Source organism: Perissodus microlepis, chromosome 8, assembly GCF_051167445.1.
Source record: "Perissodus microlepis isolate ML-2025 ecotype Zambia chromosome 8, ASM5116744v1, whole genome shotgun sequence".
Classification (NCBI taxonomy): Eukaryota; Metazoa; Chordata; class Actinopteri; order Cichliformes; family Cichlidae; genus Perissodus; species Perissodus microlepis.
In genome coordinates, this window is record NC_140468.1 from 28963248 (window position 1) to 28986767 (window position 23520).

A 23520-nucleotide genomic window follows, 5' to 3' on the forward strand; every position below is an offset into this window, starting at 1 on the left:
CATTACGTGGCAGCGCACTCGGTGCTTGCTCGGAAGTTTAGGGTTTTTTTCGCTGTAAAAAGAAGTTTTCTTCCCACACACAACGGACACTAATGTTTTTGTCACTTTTTATGGAATCAAACTCAAAATAAGGTCAGTACTTCCATGCTTTAAACGCTGCACGCTCATACTCTCTCCTGCACTCGATATATGATCCATTGTTGATCTGCACACAGCTGTTGTCACGAATGTCGCACTCGCTTACGTCACTGTCATGAGACATTCTCACAAAAAAATCACGGTTTTAGTAACGCAGTAACGCAGCGTTCCTACGGGAAAGTAACGGTAATCGAATTACCGTTTTTGCAATAGTAATCTCTCACTTTACTCATTACTTGAAAAAAGTAATCGGATTACCGTAACATGTTACAAGTAACGCGTTACTGCCCATCTCTGCCCAGGTTGATAGAGGGGCCCAGTCTGGATCACATTCCAGCATTTTGTAGGCCGGTTTTCCTACAAAACACAACAAACATTAGCCTGCAAAGCCACAGTGAACAAAGCAGCATAGTGCAACGAATTCACTTCAAATCAATATAAGACTTATTTGTTACCTACATCAACAATGATGTTATGATAAATTACGTAATAACTACAACAGAAGACTGACCTTTGTGGGAATGCTTGGAGCAGACTAACCTGTGAGCTGGAGTGTTCTGGGACGTTATATTTGGTCTTCGAATGGCTGCAATCCAGGCCATCCGTCGGTTCTGTTACTTCGGAAACATGACTTAAACAATTTCTCTTCCACGACGGAATCTGATAAAAACCAATCTCTTTACCGTCGGCTTCCCGTGGCTGTGATGCGACCGGCTATTGCAGTCAATAATACAACAGCTTCTTGCCATTCTTTGTGTTTCTTTTTATCGCTGTGTGACTGTTTTCATGTGAAAGCCTGCGTGCACTAGTACCGCTTGTCACTCGTACCTACAATCCTTTGTGGTTTTACCCCGGAAATGACGTCACATTTTCAATCTCTATTATGGGATGTTGTAGTGCTCATGAACATGAACTTTGTTATGATGTGATATAATAATGAGGCAATTTAGCTGAGACCAATTAAGTTAATAAAATACAATTGAACATAATTCACATCAAAAATACAACCTTGGTGTGCATTTTGAAAGATACAAATCTCTCTTTGCTGTCTTCTCTTTGACCTCATCTCCCAACAATTCATGATATCTGCGGGGTTCTTCCTTCCCAGATAAAGTAATTGAAAGGCAATAACAGTGGATTAACCTGTAACTCATGATCAAATGATATGAGTTTAGATTTCAGTTTTTTATGGGTTGATAAGAGAGAACATCTTGTCAGATCAGATGACATGTGATACTTATGTAACAGCAGTAACATAGGTGTCAACACTGGAAACAGCAATACTGAGAGTAGAGAAGCAGGTATGCTGACACAGCTCAGTGTAGCCTGAGATCCTTTGAGATGCTGCTGCGTTGCCTGACTGCCTTCTGCCTCGTAGGCAGCCTTTCCTGTGCTGCTGTCCCACTGCGGGACACTAGAAGAGCTCAGCCCACCAGGAACAAGCTGCTGCTCATCTCCTTTGATGGTTTCCGCTGGAACTATGACCAGGATGTGGACACCCCTAACCTGGATAAGATGGCTAAGGATGGGGTGAAGGCACAATACGTCACACCGCCCTTCATCACCATTACCAACCCCACGCACTTCACTTTGCTCACAGGTATTTAAAAAGTCTTAACGTCTGGATAATATTATATTCTAGAGAGCTTAGATAAGTTGTTGAACCTTACTGGTACAAAAACAGAATTGTCCATGAACGCGTATAAACCAGTCCTCGTTTAGACCAACATTAAGCTGCAGCTGTCTGATGAAGCGCGCTGAGATCAAGCGTGGAGGCGACTCTTGATGTGATTTGAAACTATAAATAAATTGAATTGAAAAAGAGAATGATATTAGAGAGATATTAGTTATTCACTTAGGGCTGCATGGTGGTTAGCACTGTTCATGTGGGTTCTCTCTGAGTACTCCGGCTTCCTCCCAAAGTCCAAACACATGCAGTTAGTGAGGTTAGGTTAATTGGGAACTCTAAATTGCCCATAGATGTGAATGGTTGTCTGTCTCTATGTGTTAGCCCTGCCACAGGCTGGTGACCTGCCCAGGGTGTACACCGCCTCTCTCCCTAAGACAGCTGGGATAAAGAAGAAGAACTAGAAGGCTATGTGCAGCTTTATCAATAAAAAATAATAAGATATGCCTGACTGCAAAGATCACTGTGAATTCATTTGATTTATACAGACATCACTGATGTCTGATTAAGAATTAATCTAATAAATATTAGTTATAGCGCAGTATTATTAAAGCAATGTTGTTTCACTATAAACTATCCCTACTTGTTTCATCTAGTGCATTAATAACATTCACACCATTGGTTTGAAGTATACTTTATACTTTCTCCTGGATACTAAGGAGTGAAAGTTGTGCACATGTTTCCTTTCATAATTTGTGCTTCATTTTTCTAAATACGACTGTGGTTGTTGTTCAGATGTTACTAAAGTCTCTGTGTCTGGTATTGAGCAGTGGCTGGACCACGGGTACACAACAAACCTCCTGCTAGTACAAAGAGATGTAGATTTAGCTCAGGTCTGACCAACTGTCCACTGTAGTGGATGTGATGGTAGATGCACCTTTATTTCCAACGAGCTTCTTCAGCTGAGCCACAGTCGTCCCTGCTCACAGTGGCAGACTGACTTATAGAAACAGAATTCAAACAAACACAAATAGAAACAGTCTTTTAAAAAGATGAAGCCAACGTGATCTACACCTGCTGCAAGACCATCCTTTCAGAAGTGTTTGTACACAAATCTGAGAACAAACACAAAGGATCACATTTTGATGTTAGCGGTTGATGCGTCTTATAATCTGGTGTGCCTTATGGTCCGAAAAATATGGTATATTACCGAAGGACTTTTAACATTTACCCTTACGTTCTCTTAACGCTCCTCATTAGTGTTTCTTTCTTCTGTCTGTCAGGACGCTATGTTGAGAATCACGGAGTAATCCATAACATGTGGTTCAACACTACTACTCAGGAGAAGAAGGGGTACTACATGACTCAGTTTGTTGATTCATACTGGGACAACGGCAGCTTACCCATCTGGATAACAGCACAGAGACAGGTTCTTTAGATTTGTCTGTACCTTACCTCAATGATTTAAAGTTCCTGTGTCATGAAGCTGTTTCCCTTGTTTTAATGTAGTTTAATGTCCTTCCTCGTCTCCTACATCTCCTTCCAGGGTCTCAAAGCAGGATCTCTACATTTCCCTGGCACAGCAGCCACCTACAAAGGGGAGACTGTCAGGGTGAGGGAAGTGGAACCACGTTTATATGATTATTCTAATGAAACAGAGTGGAGGCTGAACATCGACAAAGTGATTGGAGACTGGTTCCACCAACAGGACCTGGACTTTGTCTCTTTGTATTTTGGAGAACCAGATGGGACTGGGCACCGATATGGACCAGATTCCCCAGAACGCCGGGAAATGGTTCAACAAGTGGATCGTACTGTGGGCTACATCAGGGATAAAATCCAAGATCATGGCCTTACTGACCGACTCAACGTTATTATCACCGCTGACCATGGGATGACTACTGTTCTACGGGGTGCACAGGTTGAAGAGATCATCCTCTATAAGATTCCTGGTTTCAACTTCAGTGATATCCAGTTCCATCTTGTGGACTATGGACCTGCTGGGATGCTGCTTCCTAAGGATGGGATGCTTGAGAAGGTCTACAGTGCCCTCAAAGGAAGTCACCCACATCTTCATGTGTATAAAAAGGAAGAGATGCCAGTGTGGCTGCACTATAGTAAACATGCTCGACTCCTTCCCATCATCCTTTTTGCTGATCCTGGATACGTAATCAATGGGGTGAGAGAATGCATGCCCATCTACTTTCTGAAAATGTGACTCTTTAGCATGTGGCTACAACCCAACACTGTCCCTAGTCAGATCACCTAAGACTTAGTGGATAATAAGAGGTAAACTCCTGCCATGCTCTTAGTATCTCTGAGACCTTGAGGATAACATCAACTACCCTTTTGCACAGCATGGTGTGATCCTACTGAGTAAAACTTCAGGGTGGAAATGTTTGCAAAAGCTTCAAATCATAACTCAGGGAAACAAAAATGATCAAATGTATAGTTACATATACTTACTCTTTTCCACAACTCATGGTTTTCTCTGTTTTCTCTCAACTTCTAGTTCTTCCCTGTGCAGTTCAACAAAGGAGAGCATGGCTTTGACAATCAAGTGATGGACATGAAGCCTTTCTTCAGGGCAGTTGGGCCTGATTTCCAGAAGGATTTAGTGGTTGGGCCCTTTGAGACTGTTAATGTGTACCCACTCATGTGCCATTTACTAGGAATAAACCCAGAAATCAATGATGGACACCTCGACAATACCAAGCAAATGCTGCTCCCCAAGAAAAACACAGAAGGTAACAACAGCACTGGCAAATTTTGTGCTATAGAGATAAAAGATGAAGCCCCATTTTTAAATGGTAACTGGACTGACTTACACAGCATCAAACTACTGGGACCAATCCCGATCCCTAGCTATGACTGCTTGTTGGTGTAGGTGATTTTAGGTGTAGAGTATTTCTTTTATTTGTACGAACCAAACACATAAGTAGCACCTGGGATACATAAACACCATTTTTGGTGCTAAAAAAGATCTTTTTTCTCAGTCTTGCTTTTTGCACAGATTTTATTTGTATGGAATGTTGTGGAAGTTTTCCACTTAAATAAAGCCTGCATACAAGCGGTGAGCGGTAGCTAACATTCTTTAATCAAAACAAAGAACAGAAAACCAAGCTTGGTGGAGAGCCTGCATGACCGCAGGGCAGACGGTCAGCAGAGTCTCCCTGAGCCTAGCATGGCTCTCAGTTAAAAACCTTCTTCAGGAACAAAAGGCAGTGCACCGCTGTTTCACACCTTAAGGTTCACACTCCCTTGCTACCTCCCAGAGTCCTCGAAGACACAAAAGACTCTTCCTGTGGAGTTCTGCTTCCCCCCAACTTCCTTACCAGACTCCCACCATCTGTCTAACTGCATGAGTGTGAGACATGCTAAAATCCAGTGGCACCAAGGCATTATACAATAACATAATATGAATAATACATAAATAAAAGAAATTCTTATACAAGCACCAAATCACAACAACAGTTGTTTTATTAATGTAATTTAAGGACTCTACAACAATACACAAAAAAATCCAAACATAGAAAACCACAGCAATCATATGACCCTTCTACCCACATATCAAGCAGGTCTGGCCCGGATCTGGTATCAAGCCGGCACTGCTGACTGACTTCTGGCATGATAAGACGTATGTCATCCAGATATGGGCCAGGCCTGGCGTAGATGGCACTGTTTATGTGATGGCATGCCACATCTGGCTCGATTGTGGTTTGGCGTATGTGGCCCAGGCTCATAGAAAACAGGTCTTCCCTGAGTCCAGCATCAAGCTGGTACTTCGGACAATGGTGTCATGGCAGGGTGTATGTCAACCAGATGTGGGCCAGGTCTGGCAATGATGCACTATTTATGTTCCTATTTTTCTATTTTAGTTAGAAGACCCAAATGCCATGTTGCAATACTATACTGCTATGGTAGCCAACGTTTCAAATGCAGGTTTGACAGGTTTGTGAGTGTACACTTTATCCAAAACCTAGTGAGGGTTTACTCATGTTTACCAGTGGGTGGCTGTAGCTCAGGAGGTAGAGCAGGTCACCGACTGATTGGATGGTTAGTGGTTCGATCCCTGGCTCCTCCAGTCTGCATGTCAAGAGTGTGAATGTAGTTAGGAAACACCCAGTTTAGAGAAAATGGGTTAATGTGGCATGTTGTATAGAGTACTTTGAGTAATCTGGGAGAGTAGAAAAGCGCTACATAAGAATCAGTCCATTCACTGTCTGAACAGAGTTTAGTCATGTTGCTTTTGCACTATCATGTTGCGGTGCATGTTGTTATTACATGGCTTGATTAAGGTACACATTAGGCTGACATCTGGGGCCAGAGCTGAAACTGTTCTGGGCCAGTGTGTCTGCAACTGGCCTGTGGCTGCACACAACTTACACATGGCCCACATACAGCAAAGAATGACGGCCCTTTGGTGGCCCAGATCGGGTTTGCCAGAGGTAATCCGCATATGGGCCAACACAGGACCACCAGTGTGTCTGCAACTGGTGGCCCATGTGCGGGCCACATCTGGCAAACCTGATCTGGGCCACCAAAGGGCCGTCATTCTTTGCGGTATGTGGGCCATGTGTAAGCACATTGTGTGGGCCATACCAATTTAGCTATGTGGGTATGAGCAAGTGCTTTGGCGACAGTGGGAAGGAAAAACTTTTAACAGGAAGAAACCTCCAGCAGAACCAGGCTCAGGGACAGGCGGGGCCATCTGCTACGACCCGTTAAGGTTAGGTGAGGAAGACAGGACAAAGACACACTGTGGAAGACTCCCATTCTACTTTTAAATACTCTAGGAACAACAAGTAGGCCTGCAGTGTGAGAGCAAAGTCCTCTAATAGGGTGATATGGTACTACAAGGTCATTAAGATAAGATGGGGCCTGATTATTTAAGACCTTGTATGTGAGGAGCAGGATTTTGAATTCTGGATTTAACAGGAAGTCAATGAAGGGAAGCCAAAACAGGAGAAATCTGCTCTCTCCTTCTAGTCCCTGTCAGTACTCTTGCTGCAGCATTTTGGATTAACTGAAGGCTTTTCAGGGAGTTTTTAGGACTTCCTGATGATAATGAATTACAGTCGTCCAGCCTGGAAGTAATAAATGCATGAACTAGTTTTTCAGCGTCACTCTGAGACAGGATATTTCTAACTTTAGAGATGTTGCACAAATGGAAGAAAGCAGTCTTACATATTTGTTTAATATGTGCATTGAAGGACATGTCCTGGTCAAAAATGACTCCAAGGTTCCTCACAGTGTTACTGGAGGCCAAGGTAATGCCATCCAGAGTAAGAATCTGGTTAGATACCATATTTCTAAGATTTTCAGGGCCGAGTACAATAACCTCAGTTTGATCTGAATTAAGAAGCAGAAAGTTAGCGGCCATCCAGGTCTTTATGTCTTTAAGACATTCCTGCAGTTTAACTCATTGGTGTGTGTTATCTGGCTTCATGGACAGATAGAGCTGGGTGTCATCTGCATAGCAGTGAAAATGTATGCTATGTCTTCTAATGATGCTGCCTAAGGGAAGCATGTATAATGTAAACAGAATTGGTCCTAGCACTGAACCCTGTGGAACTCCATAATTAACCTCAGTGTGTGAAGAGGACTCTCCATTTACATGCTAACATAACTGAGTGCAACTGACTAATATACAGAGCAGTGAAAAGTCTTTTCTCTTCCAAATGTCTTGTTTTTTTTAAACAAAGAGAACCAGAGTAAATACAAATGCAATTTTTACAGTTTTTAAATGATAATTTATTCTCCATGAATTACTACCTTACTGTGGTTGAGGGAAAAACCTAAATGGGCTTGCGCTCCTGTAGGCTCACCAAATGCACGAGGCCCCATAGGGAGCAGCTACAATGTGTGTTGGACAGCAGTCATGGGCAGAGGCCCTGGCAGCTATGGAGGTAGTCTACTGGGACATGGAACATCACCTCTCTGGTGCAGAAGGAGCCTAAGCTAGTGCGTGAGGTTGAGCGACACCAGCTAGTCGGGCTCACTTCAACGCACAGCCTGGGCTCTTCAACAGCATTCTGAGAGAGGCTAGGGTCATTGAGTCTGAATGGACCGTGTCATGGTGATAATCCCCGAACCAGATGGTGGAAACCTGAGGTGAAGGGATGATGATAACTTTAAATCATGTCCACTGATAAAAAGACAACTGACATTTTTGAGTTGAAATGACAGAAAACACACTGCAGCTTGTTCTTAGTTGAGGTAGATGATGAGATCTAAATCTACATAATAATTATAGCCTTTGTTATCACCTCACAGATGGAGTGTCACAGTGTAACACAGATGCAGTGCCATTCCCAGTCAGTAAATATAAATGTCATTACTGTTGTTACTGCAGAATGGGGGAAGTTTTATATTCCCAAACAAATCCCTTAATCTTGCCGTCTCTGCTCAGATAAGAGCACCAACCTGTTCAGATATGTGTGAGTGTCGTTGTGTAGCTTTGTCTCTCTGTCTTTTGCATCGTAACTATTCATACTTTTCTGTCTGTCTGCAGATTACGAGGTGAATCGTCATCATCAGGCTTTCATTGGCTTATCAGCAGTGGCTGGGTTTCTGGTTCTGATTTTTATAGTGGGAACTTCTTATACTTGGTGTTTAAGGAGAAAAGCAAATAGGTAAAGTGCTATAATCATGTAATCATGGATACATCTATCAGTGTACTTGTTGCCAAATCAATACATAAACACAATTAACATATTAAGGTCAAAACTTTAAAGCAAAGGAAACCCAAGAATTCCCCTTTAAGCAAGCAATAGTAAGGTTGGGTTTGGGGAAACCTGCAGTCAGCTGAGACTGAAAACAAAGTCCAGATGAACAGAATCAACCTTCTGGGATTTACTCACCTGGGTGACTGAGCGTGCATCGAGACGCCTCTCCTTCTAGTTTCTCTCAGTACTCTTTCTGTAACATTTTGGGTCAAATAAAGGTTTTCAGCCTCCAGCCTAAAAGAAAGACATACATAAGAGTCACCAAGGTAACTTTGAACTTGTGATTGGAATGTGCAGATATTCTGAAGCAATAAAACTGTGAACATAAATCCTGTTAAAGTGCAAATATTTCACTGTTAATTTTGTAACAAAGCTGATGCTGCATCCTGCTATCTGACCCATTCTTTTTGTTTTTGTCCTCTCTTCTCAGATCCAAACCAAAGCATGCTGCTGCTGATGATGATGATGATGAAAAGGCTGACAAAACGCAAACTGTCTTTTAAGAATTTGTTTTACATAATAATCTAGTTTGAGAAATCCTCTATTGTTTAATACAAATGTGAAAGTACAGCACAGAAGCACTTCTTAATCAAAAATAATAATAATTCATGAATCACAGCAGTTTGGTGATTTTGTTTGTTCTCCATTTTTCATTGTAACTCTGATCATTTGTGAACATACTTAAATATACTATCAAAATGTTTCCTTCCATCTGTCCACGTTCTCCCACTTATCCAATTCAGAGTTGCAACCCCTACAACCCCACTATATTAATGGCAGCAACATGACTCATAAAAAATAGTTTCCCACTGTGAGGCGTCCCATCTTCTTTTAACAGCAGCCAGTAAACATCTGGGAACAGAGGAGAGCAGCTGCTGGGCTTTAGAGAGAGGACTGTTGTCCCTTTCTTCTCTGACAGAGGTTTCTCACTGCTTTGCTGTATTTTTCATTTCATGATGTATCAGATGTTTCAGGTCAGTCAAAGGTCTGGACTGCAGGCAGTTCAACACCTGCACTCTTCTATGAAGCTGTGCTGCTGGAATAGCTGCAGTATGTGGTTTAGTGTTGTCCTGCTGAAATATGCAGGTCTCTCCTGAAAAATACGTCCTCTGTTGCTCTAAAACCTGTATACACCTTCCTGCATTGATGGCCTCTCCAGATGTGCCAGCTGCTGATTCCATAGGCATTAATGCGCCTCCACACCATCAGAGATGAAGGCTGAGTGCTGGTAACAAAGCAGATTCTTCCTCCCGTCTTTAGTCCAAACAAGTCATTTTGGCTGACCTCAGAACAGTTTCCCACTTTGCCTCAGTCCATTTTAAATGAACGTTGGTCCAGAGAGGACAGCAGAGCGTCTGCATCGTGTTCACATGTGTGATCTGTGGATGGCAGAGCGAGCTGTGTTCCAGCTGAAACCCATTTCCATGACAGACTCACACCTGAAGGTCACAGGTGTGAGTCTCTGTGTGCAAGTTTCAGCCTTGCACACAGAGATTTCTCCAGCTTTAACCGCTGGGCCCTCTTTCATTCTACTTTTAAATATCCTAGAACCACAAGTGCAGTGGAGCTGATGGGCTGGATTCATCAGGCAAGCTCACTCCAAGGAATTGCCCTACATCAGTGTGTCCCAGCTGCTAGAGGGCAGGAATGTTAAAGAACCATTAATTAAATATGCAAAGATTACAAGAAGCTTCAAAGGAAAAATCCCCTTTGGCAGTTCAGTCCATTTGACCTGCTGCAGTTTAACTGTCAGCGTCCAGGCTCTTCACACACAAGCATGCACACACATACCTTCCCTGTCATAACTCCTCAATCCAATGCCAAAGGTTTAAAACGTGATTATGAGCAGATAAGTACTGACTGATATGCCTTTTAAAGTAAATGCATTCATTCAGGGTGTATCCACTAACACTGTGCAACACAGTTTCTCTTTTGTCCTGGAGTGTTGGTCATACTTGTATATTACTGGAAGTCACTACAAAAGCAGGAAACATTAAACTGGAGCACAGTGGATCGTTGGTAAAACTACAGCACTATCTAAATCTTTGCTGCTCCCCTGGCTTTCTGCTCTCTGTCTGATTGTCAGCTCTGCCTGCTCTGCAGCCTCACTGCAGAACTCTGAACAGTCACTTTTCAGAGGATCTACCAGGAACACGCTGCTGCTCACCTCCGTCGAAGGCTGGGACTACAACCTAATGTGGATAAAATGGCCCTGGATGGGGTCAGAGCCCTTTATGCTACTCCACCCTTCACCATCATCACCAGCCCCTTTTTCAAAGTTAACAGATAAAACCAACATAAGTGGCCCCAGTAAAATCTGAATGCTTAACCGTACAGTCACCAGGACTCACTGTACAGTTTTAGAGTAAATATAAATGATTTTAATCATATTCAAATGTCTCCACACTCATTAGATTTCAACACAGCTGAACGCTATAATTATAACACAATAATTAAATAAGCAAATTTATTTCAGAAGAATTTTATCATCAAGTCCTCACACTACCTCCACCATGTTTGACTGTTGCTGTAATTTCCTTGTTTCTGTAATACTGTGTTCATTTTAAACCAGAAGTAATAAACCTACCAGAAAGTTAAATGTGGTCGTGTCAGTCCACAGAAGTTTTCCCACAATTTTGGGAGGATCATCAATGTGAGACGGGCATTTGTGTTGTTTTGGGGCAGTAGTGGTTTTCACCATTTTTGCCCATCCTGTTTGTTATTGTTGACTCTGAGTGGCATGAGTCCTGCAGTTTACTGAGTTCTTCTGTGACCTCCTGCTTCAGTTGTTGATGTAGTGTTGGAGTAATTTTGGTATGTCACTCCTGGGAAGGTTGGGCTGAAGGACCGTGATGATTTCAAAGGTATGACTGAACATTTTTTGGAGGATTTCTTCGTATCAATAATAAGCTGTGTTGTGTCTGCCTCTACAGTGTCTACTTGAACAAAATACATGAGACTCACGTGAAATGTCACAGGTGGAATCCAGGCATGCTTTTCAGTTCTATCGTCTATATTCTCAAACCTGTCGTAGCAGATAAGCCCGGCGTTACATGACAGACACTTGAACACTGCTGTCTGACTCTGAAAGTAGAAGTAAGGAACCTGGAGAAATACTGTTTTTGTAGGTTGAGTTTATTTTACCTCCGACAACAGAGTTTGATATGATAAGAGTGTTTCCACATGTTTCAAGACTTACACCAAACACAGTCTTCAAAGACAATTTATGATTTAAACTATTTCACCAACGTGCATTAAAAACTTACCAAGTTCAGTTTAAGAGACACGAGAAACCTCAGCTGGTGCTGCATGTCTTTATCGTGTTCATCATGTGTTAAGACCAGCGCATGGCAGCTTGTGACCGCAGAACCAAGACGCTGCCTGGAGGTTATTTACTGCCACTGCTGAAGTAAACGCTTGTGTTACTTTGATGAATGCAGAACACTAGAGGGTGAGAGCAAGCTCGCAGTCTTTCAGGTAAATGCTCACATGACTCCGTTTTGTTCTGTTCAGCAGGGTTCATCCAGCACTAGATGGGTCTCAGTAACTTATATGTGAAACATGAAGTACTTTTTAGTACTTTAGTACATTAACATGTTACTGTGTTACTGATAAATGTCAAGTGATTAAGACTGAAAGGAAACAAGAACATTTCTCTGGTGTCCGCGGTGTACAGACACAATGAAACAGCTGCATTTTAATGAAGTCTGAACAGAAGCTGAACACAGCCTAACGTTTATTACATGGAAACATTTTCAGCCTTTTGTCTGTTGGACTAAAAACTAATCGTTTGCAATAAAGATGACTGGATTCTGTTAGGGTGGCTAAGTTGAAGGTGAATTCAGCTGTCCCTGCAGTATAATGGTGAGATAAGATCTCTGTCTATCCCAGCGATAGCCATCAGCTGACTTGAACCCTGACATCAGACATTATCTAGTACATTATCCAGTTTTATCCAAGTGTCGTAAAGTCATATCTTATCTGTGTAAAAGGTTACCTTTCCTAAGATACCATGAAGCAGTTGTTTTTTTGAGGTGGGGAGGAGGTTGTTTTTAGGTGTCATTGTCTGTTGTGCTCTTGTGTAACTTTGTTTTGTCTCTTTCTTTTCTTTGTAGCTGCTGTGATGAATATTCAGAGGTGCTCACTGCTCTCTCAGCAGTAACGGGGTTTTGTATTAGTGTTCATTATTGCCATTTCTTACACCGTGTATAAATGGGATACAATATTTAGAAGTTTAGCATTTCTCTCTAACAGTGAGGCGAGCCAAACATTTGCATTTAAGCTTCTGCTTTTATTATGTAGTTAAAAGAGGATTTCTCATTCCTGTTTCTATAAATCTAGCTGTTCCTAAAATACCAAAATAGTTATGTCTAATACTTATTTTGTAAATCACTAGTGAATGATTGAAGCAGCATAATTTTTGTGGTCAATTGATGCATAAATATAGTCTGTAAATCTGGAGTCAAACAAAGCTGTGAGAGGTAATAAAATATATTTAATGCTTTTATGTCAGTTTAAAGTGATAATAAATTGTATTCTATAAATACAAAAATAGGAAATGTCGTTATTTTGGTGGGTTCACGCTGTTCTGTTCGCTTTCCAATCTCATATAACGAGATGATAAACTCTCCATTTATGTTTCCTCCACTATTGTAGCGTTAGCTTGATGCTGGAGAACTGCAACCGCCACATATGGACCCCGGCACTCATTCAAAGCAGTATCAGTCCACATTAAGAAAAAATATAATATTGATCATTTTGACAATAATGTTAAAATTTACAGATTAAAATCGTAATTCTATTTGGAGAAAAAGGTTGAAATGTGGAGATAACAGTTATTTCAAGACAAACTGCCACATTTGCTGTACCCTCTGAGTTAGTAAAATCATACTTCAGAATCAGTTTTACAAGGAAATGATTTTGCTTTTAGCTCGTAAACACAGAGTGTAGCAAACAACGTAGTTTGTCCTGAAACAACAACAGTAATCTCCACATTTTGACTTATCCCATTCACAGAAGCGTTGGAGGTAGTTCGTGAGAGATTACAGGATGACCCCAACCTCAGCAACAGGACCGCTCTCAGCATCGACCAAGTGTGTTTGAACTGTGTCTTCATTCCACCTACTTCACATACAAGGGTCAGTTCTACAGGCAGAAACATGGGTGTGCCATGGGCTCCCCAGTTTCACCCATCGTGGCCAATTTGTACATGGAAGAAGTGGAAAAGAGGGCTTTGCTATCCTACCCTGGAACACCAACAAGTCATTGGTTCAGGTCTGTGGATGACACCTGGGTGAAAATCAAAGCTCAGGACGTTCCACATTTCACGGATCACATTAACTCGGTGGACCGACACATCAAATTCACCAGGGAGGATATGAAAAGTGGCAGGTTAGCCTTCTTAGACTGTGAGATTTCCATCAGTAATGGGGGACATCTAAAAGCTGACGTGTACCGTAAACCTACGCATACGGATCAGTATCTAAGGTTTGACTCTCATCATCCACTGGAGCACAAACTGGGCGTCATCAGGACGCTACAACACAGAGCGAACACCATCCCCACAGACACAGCAGCCAGGGAGGCAGAAGAACATCAAGAAGGCCCTGAGTGAATGTGGTTATCCCAGCTGGACTTTTGTCAAAGCTGGAAAGGCTCCTAAAGAAAGCTGCAGCCGATCCAGGAGAGAAGGACAACCGCTGCCCAAGAGAAAACCTGTAGTGATCCCGTGTCAGGAGTATCGGATTCATAGATCAGGGAAACCAAACAACCTCTGACTAAGAGGGCGGCACAACACAGCAGAGCCACCTCGTCAGGCCAGGACTCTGCAGCCTATTTACACCTACAGGCCAGTGGACACTCGTTCAGTGATGAGGATGTAACATCCTGGACAGGGAGGAACGCTGGTTTGAGGGCGGAGTCAAGGAGGGAAAGACCATCTCTGGTCATTTTTGTATAGCATATCATAAATATAAACATATTTATAAAAATAACTCATGAAAAATATATTAACAACTTTCACTAAATGGCACCATGACCCACTGCTTCCGTAAAGAAACTGACATGCGTCACATTTCGTGGCTACGCAGACAGCGCCATCTTGTGGTGGCTCCGGTGTAGTGCTGCTTGAGAACAATAGCAGCGAACTGCGGAAGGAAATTAGAGCCGTTTAACCGGGACAAAAACAGCAGGCGGCAAAAGCAAAGCGGTGTTACAGCCGTTTCAGCGCCTTCGTGCTATCAGTGCGTCGTGCTTTGTTGGCACCGTTGTTTGCAATTGATTTATTTTTCATCCACCGACAGGACACTCCGTCGGTTACGGCTGAGAGGACATCTGCACGCAGTACACTGTTTATCGTCACCGCGACCGAGTAACCGCGGCAGACGGTGTTGTGTTTGCAACCAGATGGGATTAACTTCCTGCTGCGATATGGCGCGTGGAAACAACACGGAGGGGAACGAGCTGCTGTTTAGCTTAGAGGAGCCCCGCTAAGGATCACTGTTACCTCAGTGAAACACAAACTAGTTCTGAGGAACACCGAGGGACCAGCGGGGGATGAGCTATGGGCGCTCGGCTAACAAATACCGGATTTTAACAGCCCTATTTTCAAAATAAAAGCCGTCGTTTATTAACAGACCTGCGTGAGAAACAACTGAACGGACACGCATTAAAAATACTGAGAGGACGCACAGCAGGTATCGCGACATGAGCGACTCCGGGGATGCAGCAAGTGTTCCCGGCTTCTCCTCCCCGAGCAGCGGGGCTGGGCTGGGGAGAGCACTCGCGGCCCGGGTCAGGACTCTGACCTCCCCACCTCCGCCTGGAAGACTGACGTCCCTCAGAACCCGGGACCTGACGCTGGGGGGAGGCTTCAAAAAGACTAAGGTAACCGAGCACAGCCCCGGTGTTAATAATGCCGCGTGCTTATTTTGCGTGAAGTGGAAATAATAAAGCACAGTCCCGTGAGCCACGGCTAACAAACAGAGGTGTAATCCCGGTGTCATAAGTCTGCTGACACGTCCACGGGCTTCTCTCTGCAGACATCTGATGGCGTTATCGTGTTACGATGGGGGGACTCGGTGGTCATGTGGCATGTTGTGTCTGTCCTACAGTCCACTCAGCCAAGCCCCGCCCCCCTGATCACGTGTTACAGTAACACTGCACACATTTGTTCATTCTGATTTATGTTTCTGTATCTGTACGCAGTTGCTGTATAAAATTCGTTTGTGTTTACTTATTCATATAGAGATGTTTGTGTTATATATACTGGAACAAATTGCTCGTTTGTGTACAAACATGACACTCGGAGAACACTTAGAAAGCACACGCTCACAGTTCCAGATAATCCAACAAGTATACAACAGTGTAAATACAAAACATGTGAGTTAGGTTCGTCAGTGGCTCTGAATGGACCATGGATGTGAAGCAGATGAAGGCAGAGAAGAAACAAGTTAGATTAAATTAGATTAGATAAAACTTTATTAATCCCTCGGGTGGGTTCCTCCGGGAAATTCTGTTTCCAGGAGCACAGCACCGACAGAAGTTACAAAAGGATGTAAGCAGAAATAGAAATATATCACATATATAAATACAGAGACATGTATGTTAAAGGTGTTATTTAAATGCTAACTTAGCACTGTGAACATTTGCAGGCAGAGTAGCAGTCGGGACAGTGACTGCAGCTTTGTCAGTTTGGGAGTTAAAGGAAGTTTTTCTGTTTTTTTAATCCAGGATTTGATAGAAACAGGGAAAGAGGTCAGGGTCAGCGCTACAGCTCACATTCTTGCTTTGATGCCTGTTAACTCCTGGTCAGGTTTTAAAAGTAAGGTTTATACTTCATAATAATCATATAGTTGAGTAGAAAAGCATTCACACCTCGTTTGAATCCTAATGAGGACATACGTGTTTCTTTTCTCTCCTGGTTTGTACCAACAGAAAACCTTTGAGCCTAACGTCCACGCTGTGAGGAAGAGTAAAGACGAGTGAGTGACAACAGTGTGAGAATTTCATCTGTGTATGCACTGTGTCATTTAATGATCCTGAACACCTGTAGGCTAAAGGAGGAGATCCACATGGCTCCGAAAAAGGAGAGAAGAGATAGGAATGAGCGGAGGAGAGAGAGCAGAGGGAGGAGGAAGGAGCGGCCTCAGACCATCCAGTCCCACTCCATCTTTGAACAGGGTCCTGCTGACAGCGTGCGCAAAACAGGTGCACACCCACAGCCCTCTTCTCATTCTGTTGGATGTCTTTCTCCAGACTGCATTTCCTCTTCATCGCGCTCAATCAGTGCTTCTGCCTACAGGCTGGCATGGTGCTACACACCTGCAGGAGTCTGCCACCTCTCCTGTCTGCAAACTGCTCAAGAAAGAGAGGAAAGAGACAAAGGAGGAAGAGGAAGATGAGATACTCAGTAAACTTCAGCGAGATGATGTGAGTGCTTCCTGTTTCATTCCTGTGAAGCTTTAAAGATGAATTAAAACTGTAGTCAGGAGCCCATAAACGTTAGCTGTTCTCATTTCTCGTGTTTATTCTGGAACGTATTCACATTGACTTGGAAATCATTGTTTTGACATATTACAACAAGTAAAAAGGTGCGAGGGTATGAACTGCAGTGGCGTCTCCCCCTCCTCCTCCTGTTCGTGCATGTGCAGTGAAACCGCACCGATGCAGTCGTGTGCATCACAGACACCAACAGATGCAAAGAGCTCCACTTTTCATCTTTATGGATCGACCCTCAGCTGCAGGTCAGCAGGACCTTTGCCTCAGTGCTTCACCTGATATATTGGCAGGTCACATTTGCAGATGTGTCGGTATCTGCATTTAGAACGGCCAACTTCACACAAGGAAGCACATTATGAGCGTTAATGTTGCATCGTTTGTCCACCAGAGGGCACTCTCCAACCTCCCTGTTGGCAGCAGGTGTCTGTAACACCATCAGCTGATCCGCGGAGCAGGTTTATGGGTGTGAGCATTGTTCAGACAGTTTAATGCTGTAAGAGTTTGCACCACTGACCGTCGGCCTGCGAGTGAGTGCAGTGTTTCATGACAGTCAGCTGATAATTAGCTGACCATTGGGAAACTAATGTTATGCATCTGTACCTACAGTTCATCGATGATCCGGGTCTGAGGAATGATGCAAAGCTGAAGCCCATCCAGCTGCCTCTGTGTCAGTCCAGCAGTCACACTCTGACCTCCAGGACACGTGAGAAAACCTCCCACGCTGCACAGCGTCACAAGCAGTTCACTCAGTCACAGCACTGACGTCAGAGTTTAGGCTCTGCTGCTTCCACTTAAACAATAACGTGACTGTTAATGTGCCATGTTTTGATAAGACGTGCAGGAAATGTGTCAGTCAATAAATGATAAATGGAAAGTAATGATTCTTAATCAAAGATGGTGTGATCAGTCACGAGGAGATGTAGATGTATGAAGAGCGATTTATGATCTGTTATCACCAAATAGTCACGCTGACCTGATGAATGAGGGTAAAGCAAAGGGAAGGTAAAAAAGGAGGAGCTGGAGGGACCTGCGTGGCAGCAGAGGGAACGATGAGCTACCCTTTGCAGAGCCGCTGAAGGTGGAGGCCTTCATGAAGGCAGGCAGCAGAGTAGCAGAGCTCGCTGACTTTGCACTGAGTGATGTGGTGGACGACAGACAGTGTCCTCACTGAGCTCCTGCGTGTCTGTCTGTGAGTAGTGATCACTCTGTGTTGTGATGGCAGGTCCAGAGAGGCCCGCTGTGTTCAGACCTCAGTCCTGTGCAGGGACCAGCAGGACCGAGCGGCCTAAATCGGAGCAGCCGTCGCTGGTAGAACTGCTGCAGGATCTCAGCCTGTCCGGCAGGGAGGAGCTCTTCTTCATGCAGCTGCCCGACTGCATGCCAGGCAGAGCGTCTGGAGCGAAGGTCGACCTGGCTCCTGGGCCTGCAGCAGAGACGCCTGCAACAAAGGAGGGCAAGCATGAAGTGAAGAGGACTCCACATCTTCAAGCAAAAGTGAGTAGACGGGATAAACACATGTTAAAGGACTGACCCATCCAGATGTTTGAGCGTGATTCCTAACATCAGCCCTGAAAGCTTTGTTTGCATCTATCCATAAGCTCCTCGGCCATTTTTGTTTGCATCTTCTGCTTCCAGCCTAATACAGTGGTACAGCATGCAGTCCTCTTCCTGCAGACGTCCTTAGTTAACGGTCGCTGACAGAAACAGCTAAGCAGTGCCAGTGAGGTCAAACCTAGAGCTCAGCAGTGTTTCTGCCTGACAGCTGTACAAGTGTTTCCTGCAGCACAGAGGCGGTGAACACCTCTCTAATCACAGATATTTATGTTATGCTATGTTAATTTAATTTTACAAAATTATGTAAAGCAGCTGCTGGCAAATTTCATTGATTTGTGGAACAGATTCCAGGACTAAAATCCTCCCTTTGGATTTTGTTGCACGTCCTCGTTCATTCTCAGGTATTTTGGAAGCAGCCGAAACAACGCTTCATCCGTGCTACCCACATAAACTTTGTTGTGGACCCAGCGCTGCCCTCCAAGGCAGCAGCAGCCTCCCCCAGCAGGACGCTGCCCTGCAGACCATAAAAACATAAACAAGCTGCAGCGTACTCCCTGCATAGGTCACCAACTCATAACAGTACTAACACAACAAGCTGTTACACGCACATCCACACTGGTGTCTAATTCAGAATCCCCAAATCAGCCACAGTCAGGTTCAGACACCACAGCTCGTAACATCTCACGCGTGGCTTTGACTTCACATTTTACCCACTGCATAGGAAATACTCAGCCTGAAACACCATCACGTGATCTGTGGTCTGTATCGTCGAGCCTCGCTGAAGCACAGTGGACACATGAGGAGTTTACCCAGTTTGAACATGAGAGGAGCAAACTGTTCTAACTGCTTCTAAAGAGAGAGAGTGTGTGTGTGTGTGTGTGTGTGTGCGCGCGTGCACTCAGAGTGCAGTGAAAGAGGGCTGTCCTGTGCTCTCACAGTTCCCAGAAGGATTTCTGGGTAAGCTGCAGATCAGGAAGTCAGGAAAGGTGGAGCTGAAGCTGGGTGACATCATCATGGATGTCTCAGAGGGAGCTGCATTCTCCTTCCTGCAGGTAACGTGTTTGTGTTATAACATTATTTTTGCATTGCAATCATTAACTAGTGTAAGCAGATCTGTCAGACCTGTGTAGTCATGGATTACATATGATGCTCACATCAAATTTCCCACCAAAAACAGTTCAAATAAACAAAAGGATAATATGACGCTAACTTTAGTTTTACATAGTGTTGCAGTAGGTTTAGACATTTTTGTTTTTGTTTTAGTTATGTGACCTTTGCAGTATAATTTGTGAGTTACAAACACCAAAAGCTGCAGACACCGGGGACCACGAGCTGGTGAGGCGTCCTCTGGATGAATGGGGAGGGTTGCTCATCCAGTGTCTGGTTAATGAGAGATCTCTTGTGAATAAATCTAAATGCCTCCACTTCCTCCATGACCTCTACTTTCTGTTTGTAACTGAGACTTGGCTAAGTGTCGGGGAGTGTCTCCCACCTTGTCCCACCTGGATGTACACGTCTAACTATATGGTTGTGGTTAATGTTAGCTGGAACAGGTGCACCACCTCCCTCACATTCACCAATATGAATGCTGGGGGGTGGGGGGGGACTAGGAGACTGTAACTACTCCTGCTTAATGGTTTGCTATCACATTAGCTAACCAAAGTGAAATGGTGACGTCACAGCTCCAGCCGTGCACTGCTCCTCCGCTGTGCACGGCTGGACGGACGGCTCTGCTTTGCACAGTTTTCTGTGAAATGCTTTCACATTTTTTAAAATCTCAGTTTCCGTTTTCTTCCGTCCTCCTGCTTTGCCGGTCGCACTGTTCTTCTTCGTTGGTATTAAATGCAGTCTTGGCAGACAGTATAGGTGATACTGCCCCATAGCTGCCTGTAGTGTATTACAGTTATAAAAACACGTATGACACGTCGACAAGTTTTTATAGTCAGTATCATGGATGTTGATGAATTGTTGCAGCCCTGCCTCCAGCTTTGACAGACGTCCACGTTTACTCGGGGCCTTGTTGACGTGATGTTCCTCCCTGCTGCTGTCTCTGTGGGGATGGTGTTCAGATTCAGAAGACTTTATTTATCCCCGAGGGGCAATTAAGAGACTGACCGTGCCGACCGTACATACAATACACAAACATCACATTGGGGAGACAGGTAGGTAGCTGGCCGGTCAGCAGCACGAGCAGCGACCCAGAACCGAACAATGGAAAAATGCACAACATGAGGAAGGACAAGGAGGAAAAAGAACTCCCCCCAGACTGAGCTCCAACAGGGAGATCAGTCTGAGAACAGAAAAAAACCACCTCAGCGCATAGCACATGAAAAGCTCTTAATACACCATAGAAACACACGACAAGCAACAGGGACGAGTAAAGGGAGAGAGCCCGTGTAGACAGCACATCCGGGCCTGCAGCATATGCGCTGGTCCCCTTTGAGCCACCGTCTGCATCGGGAGGGAATAAGCATCGGAGGCGCTTGGAAGGGGAGGGGGGATGAGTGTATATCTGCATGGCTCTGTGTTGACACCCAGGTTGTGCTCCATTCAGTGATGAGGGTCAGACCTTAAATACTGATCCGAATCCTTCCTGGGTCTCATTTCAGGGGCTCATACGTAGATTTTCTCATGTTAGTCTTTCTGGTCTAGCAGAACTGTGCACCTACCCTTGTCTACTGGAAGGATGTTGATGTTGTTGTCATTACTAAGTGATGTGAGTGCCTTCCTCTCGTCCATGCTGATGTTGGATGCTGGCTTTGCATTGCTGCTCTGCTTCTACAGCTGCAGCGTTGTTGTTTCTGTGGCTGGGATCAAAGTTCAACCCTTTTGAAAGGATGTGATCAGTCTGTGTGTCATCCTCGGTGGGGCGTCCTTCTCTCTTCTCTACACGTTAGACCAAACCCCGAGCCTTGGCTGAATGATATCAGTCAAGCTGCCACACGAGGAAGGATCAGCTTCAGCCGTCTCACGATGTTCTTAGTGAACGTTGGCCCTACTGTCAAAGAACTGTCAAAGCTGAAGACAGGAAACATTTCACTGATATTTAAAATACTTCTCACAAACCTCATGTCCTTCAGTCCTACAGTTGATTATTATCTGAAACCTTCCCAGTACACACCCTTTGATGCTTCTTCAGCTTCTTCTGAAGAAGGTTGCCACATTCAGAGAACATACAGTGTCTTGCAAAAGTATTCGGCTCTCTTGAACTTTCCCACATTTGTCACATTACAGCCACAAACATGAATCAATGTTATTGGAATTCCACGTGAAAGACCAACACAAAGTGGTGCACACGTGAGAAGTGGAACGAAAATCATACGTGATTCCAAACAGTTGTTACAAATAAATAACTGCAAAGTGGGGTGTGCGTAATACAGCAAGCCACTGTATCTGCTCAGAGGCTGAGGAGCAGCACTGACAGCAACACACGAGCGTCCACAGTGAAGGAAAACAACCATTCATTACGTCACTGCCTATTCAGACGCCATCTCTCCCTCTTTCTGCAGCAACTGGTGTCTGTGCGTCTGTGTGATGGGCGGACTGGAGACATGATGGTGCTGGGAAACGTCCATCACAAACTGGTTTTATCTCCGGACTTCCAGGCTTTACTGGGCCAAGCTGCATCACAGCAGCCTCCGGGCCCCTGAGGGTCTCCCTGCAGGTGACCCGTACACACTGTAGGAGGAGAAACTGCAGTAAATGTGTTGGGAAGAACAGCCTGAGGGTACACTGCTGAGAGTCACCATCAAAGTAACATGCATCTGTGTTTAAATCATGTGAAGTCTTTGAAATGAATCTTTTTAAAACACAGACGTTTCCCTCTCTGGGATGAAGATATCAGCACAGTAAAATGGGCCATGAACCATCAGCCTGCTGACCACAAGGACCGTCATAGTGTGTCACTCACACAGGCTGACAAGGCCTGATACAGCAGCACAGTATCTGGATACTGAGCTGTAGTAAAAATGTCACCACAGGGTTTTTTCCCATTTAAAGAAATAATTGTCAGAAGTGTTTCATCGGTATTAAAGTGATGCAGATGTGAGGCTGAGCGCTGGTTCCAAACATGTGCACAATCTACAGTTAGCACCAAATCACAGCAGTCGCCTCAAGGTGCTTTATATTGTAAGGCAGACCCTACAATCACCTGTTACCATGTACGATGTGAAACTGAAACATTACAGAACGTAGTCGTCCTAAACAGTGTGGCACAGCAGCTTCTGCAATGACCCAGGATGTGTGACAGACTCCTCCCACCAGAGGATGGCTGTGGGTTTCTCTCAGACACATGGGTGTGTCTTAATGGGGACCAGTGCCTGCTGAGTGGTTGGATTCAACAACAAGTACTTAACCACCAGATGACACCACCTGGCCCTCTCTCCTCCACCACCCAACAGCCTGTTACTGAGTGTTGCTTTGAGTGTCTGACTGAACACGTGGCCAGCTGGTATATTAGTATCAGCTGATTTGTGTCTGGTGCTAGGACATTAACCTTTGTAAATGAGGTCATTTGTAACCCGTCCAGTGTACATATATGTATATGTAGTCCAGTGCAGCGGCCTGGTCGGAGCGAGAAGCCTTTCTGTTGAACCCAGGTCTCTGTTTGTCAAAGTACAACTTTATATGAATGTTTATGTTTATAAATATATAAACAAACTGTTTTTGGTTGACGTTTTTTTGACAGGGAAGCTTGGGGACCGTTAGAGCTTTGTGTTTGTTATTTTGGCATTGCTCACTGCTGACGTCAATAAATGGCTGCATAGCATTTTGAAAAGCGCTCAGTTTTGGCTCTTACTTTCGATTTACCCCTCGGCCACGAACGTAACAGCGTTTCAGGAAACGAGGAGCTGAAGAACAACCAGCCTGTCAGGACAGCAGGTCGTTGTTAGTCACAGCGTTCATTTGTTCGACGCATGTCTCGAAATCTTCAGAGCCAGAAACTTCAAATGTTGCATGAATGTGTCACACAAA

General features: G+C 44.2%; 2 protein-coding genes across 3 annotated transcripts in view; both read left to right on the forward strand.

The window, feature by feature from the left end:
• LOC146382164 (ectonucleotide pyrophosphatase/phosphodiesterase family member 7-like) overlaps nt 1-8996 on the forward strand; it is a 14090-nt gene extending 5094 nt beyond the window's left edge. The window contains exons 3-8 of the mRNA XM_084936857.1: nt 1517-1738; nt 3049-3194; nt 3312-3944; nt 4278-4512; nt 8280-8334; nt 8924-8996. Coding sequence (XP_084792983.1) covers nt 1517-1738; nt 3049-3194; nt 3312-3944; nt 4278-4512; nt 8280-8334; nt 8924-8996 — 1364 coding nt within the window. The remainder of the gene's footprint in view (nt 1-1516; nt 1739-3048; nt 3195-3311; nt 3945-4277; nt 4513-8279; nt 8335-8923) is intronic.
• Nucleotides 8997-14599: 5603 nt separating this feature from the next.
• Nucleotides 14600-23330, forward strand: LOC146382165 (DNA-directed RNA polymerase III subunit RPC4). Of its 2 annotated transcripts, none has more exons than XM_084938517.1 (8): nt 14600-15378; nt 16429-16475; nt 16547-16701; nt 16796-16923; nt 17599-17695; nt 18215-18486; nt 19485-19598; nt 22056-23330. In XM_084938517.1, exons 1-8 carry the CDS (start codon nt 15199-15201, stop codon nt 22194-22196), a joined length of 1134 nt encoding a protein of 377 aa, XP_084794643.1. In that variant the 5' UTR covers nt 14600-15198; the 3' UTR covers nt 22197-23330. The 2 variants fall into 2 exon arrangements, with proteins under 2 accessions (XP_084794643.1, XP_084794642.1); XM_084938516.1 differs by having other exon boundaries at nt 14601-15378; nt 19449-19598.
• Nucleotides 23331-23520: the final 190 nt, after the last annotated feature.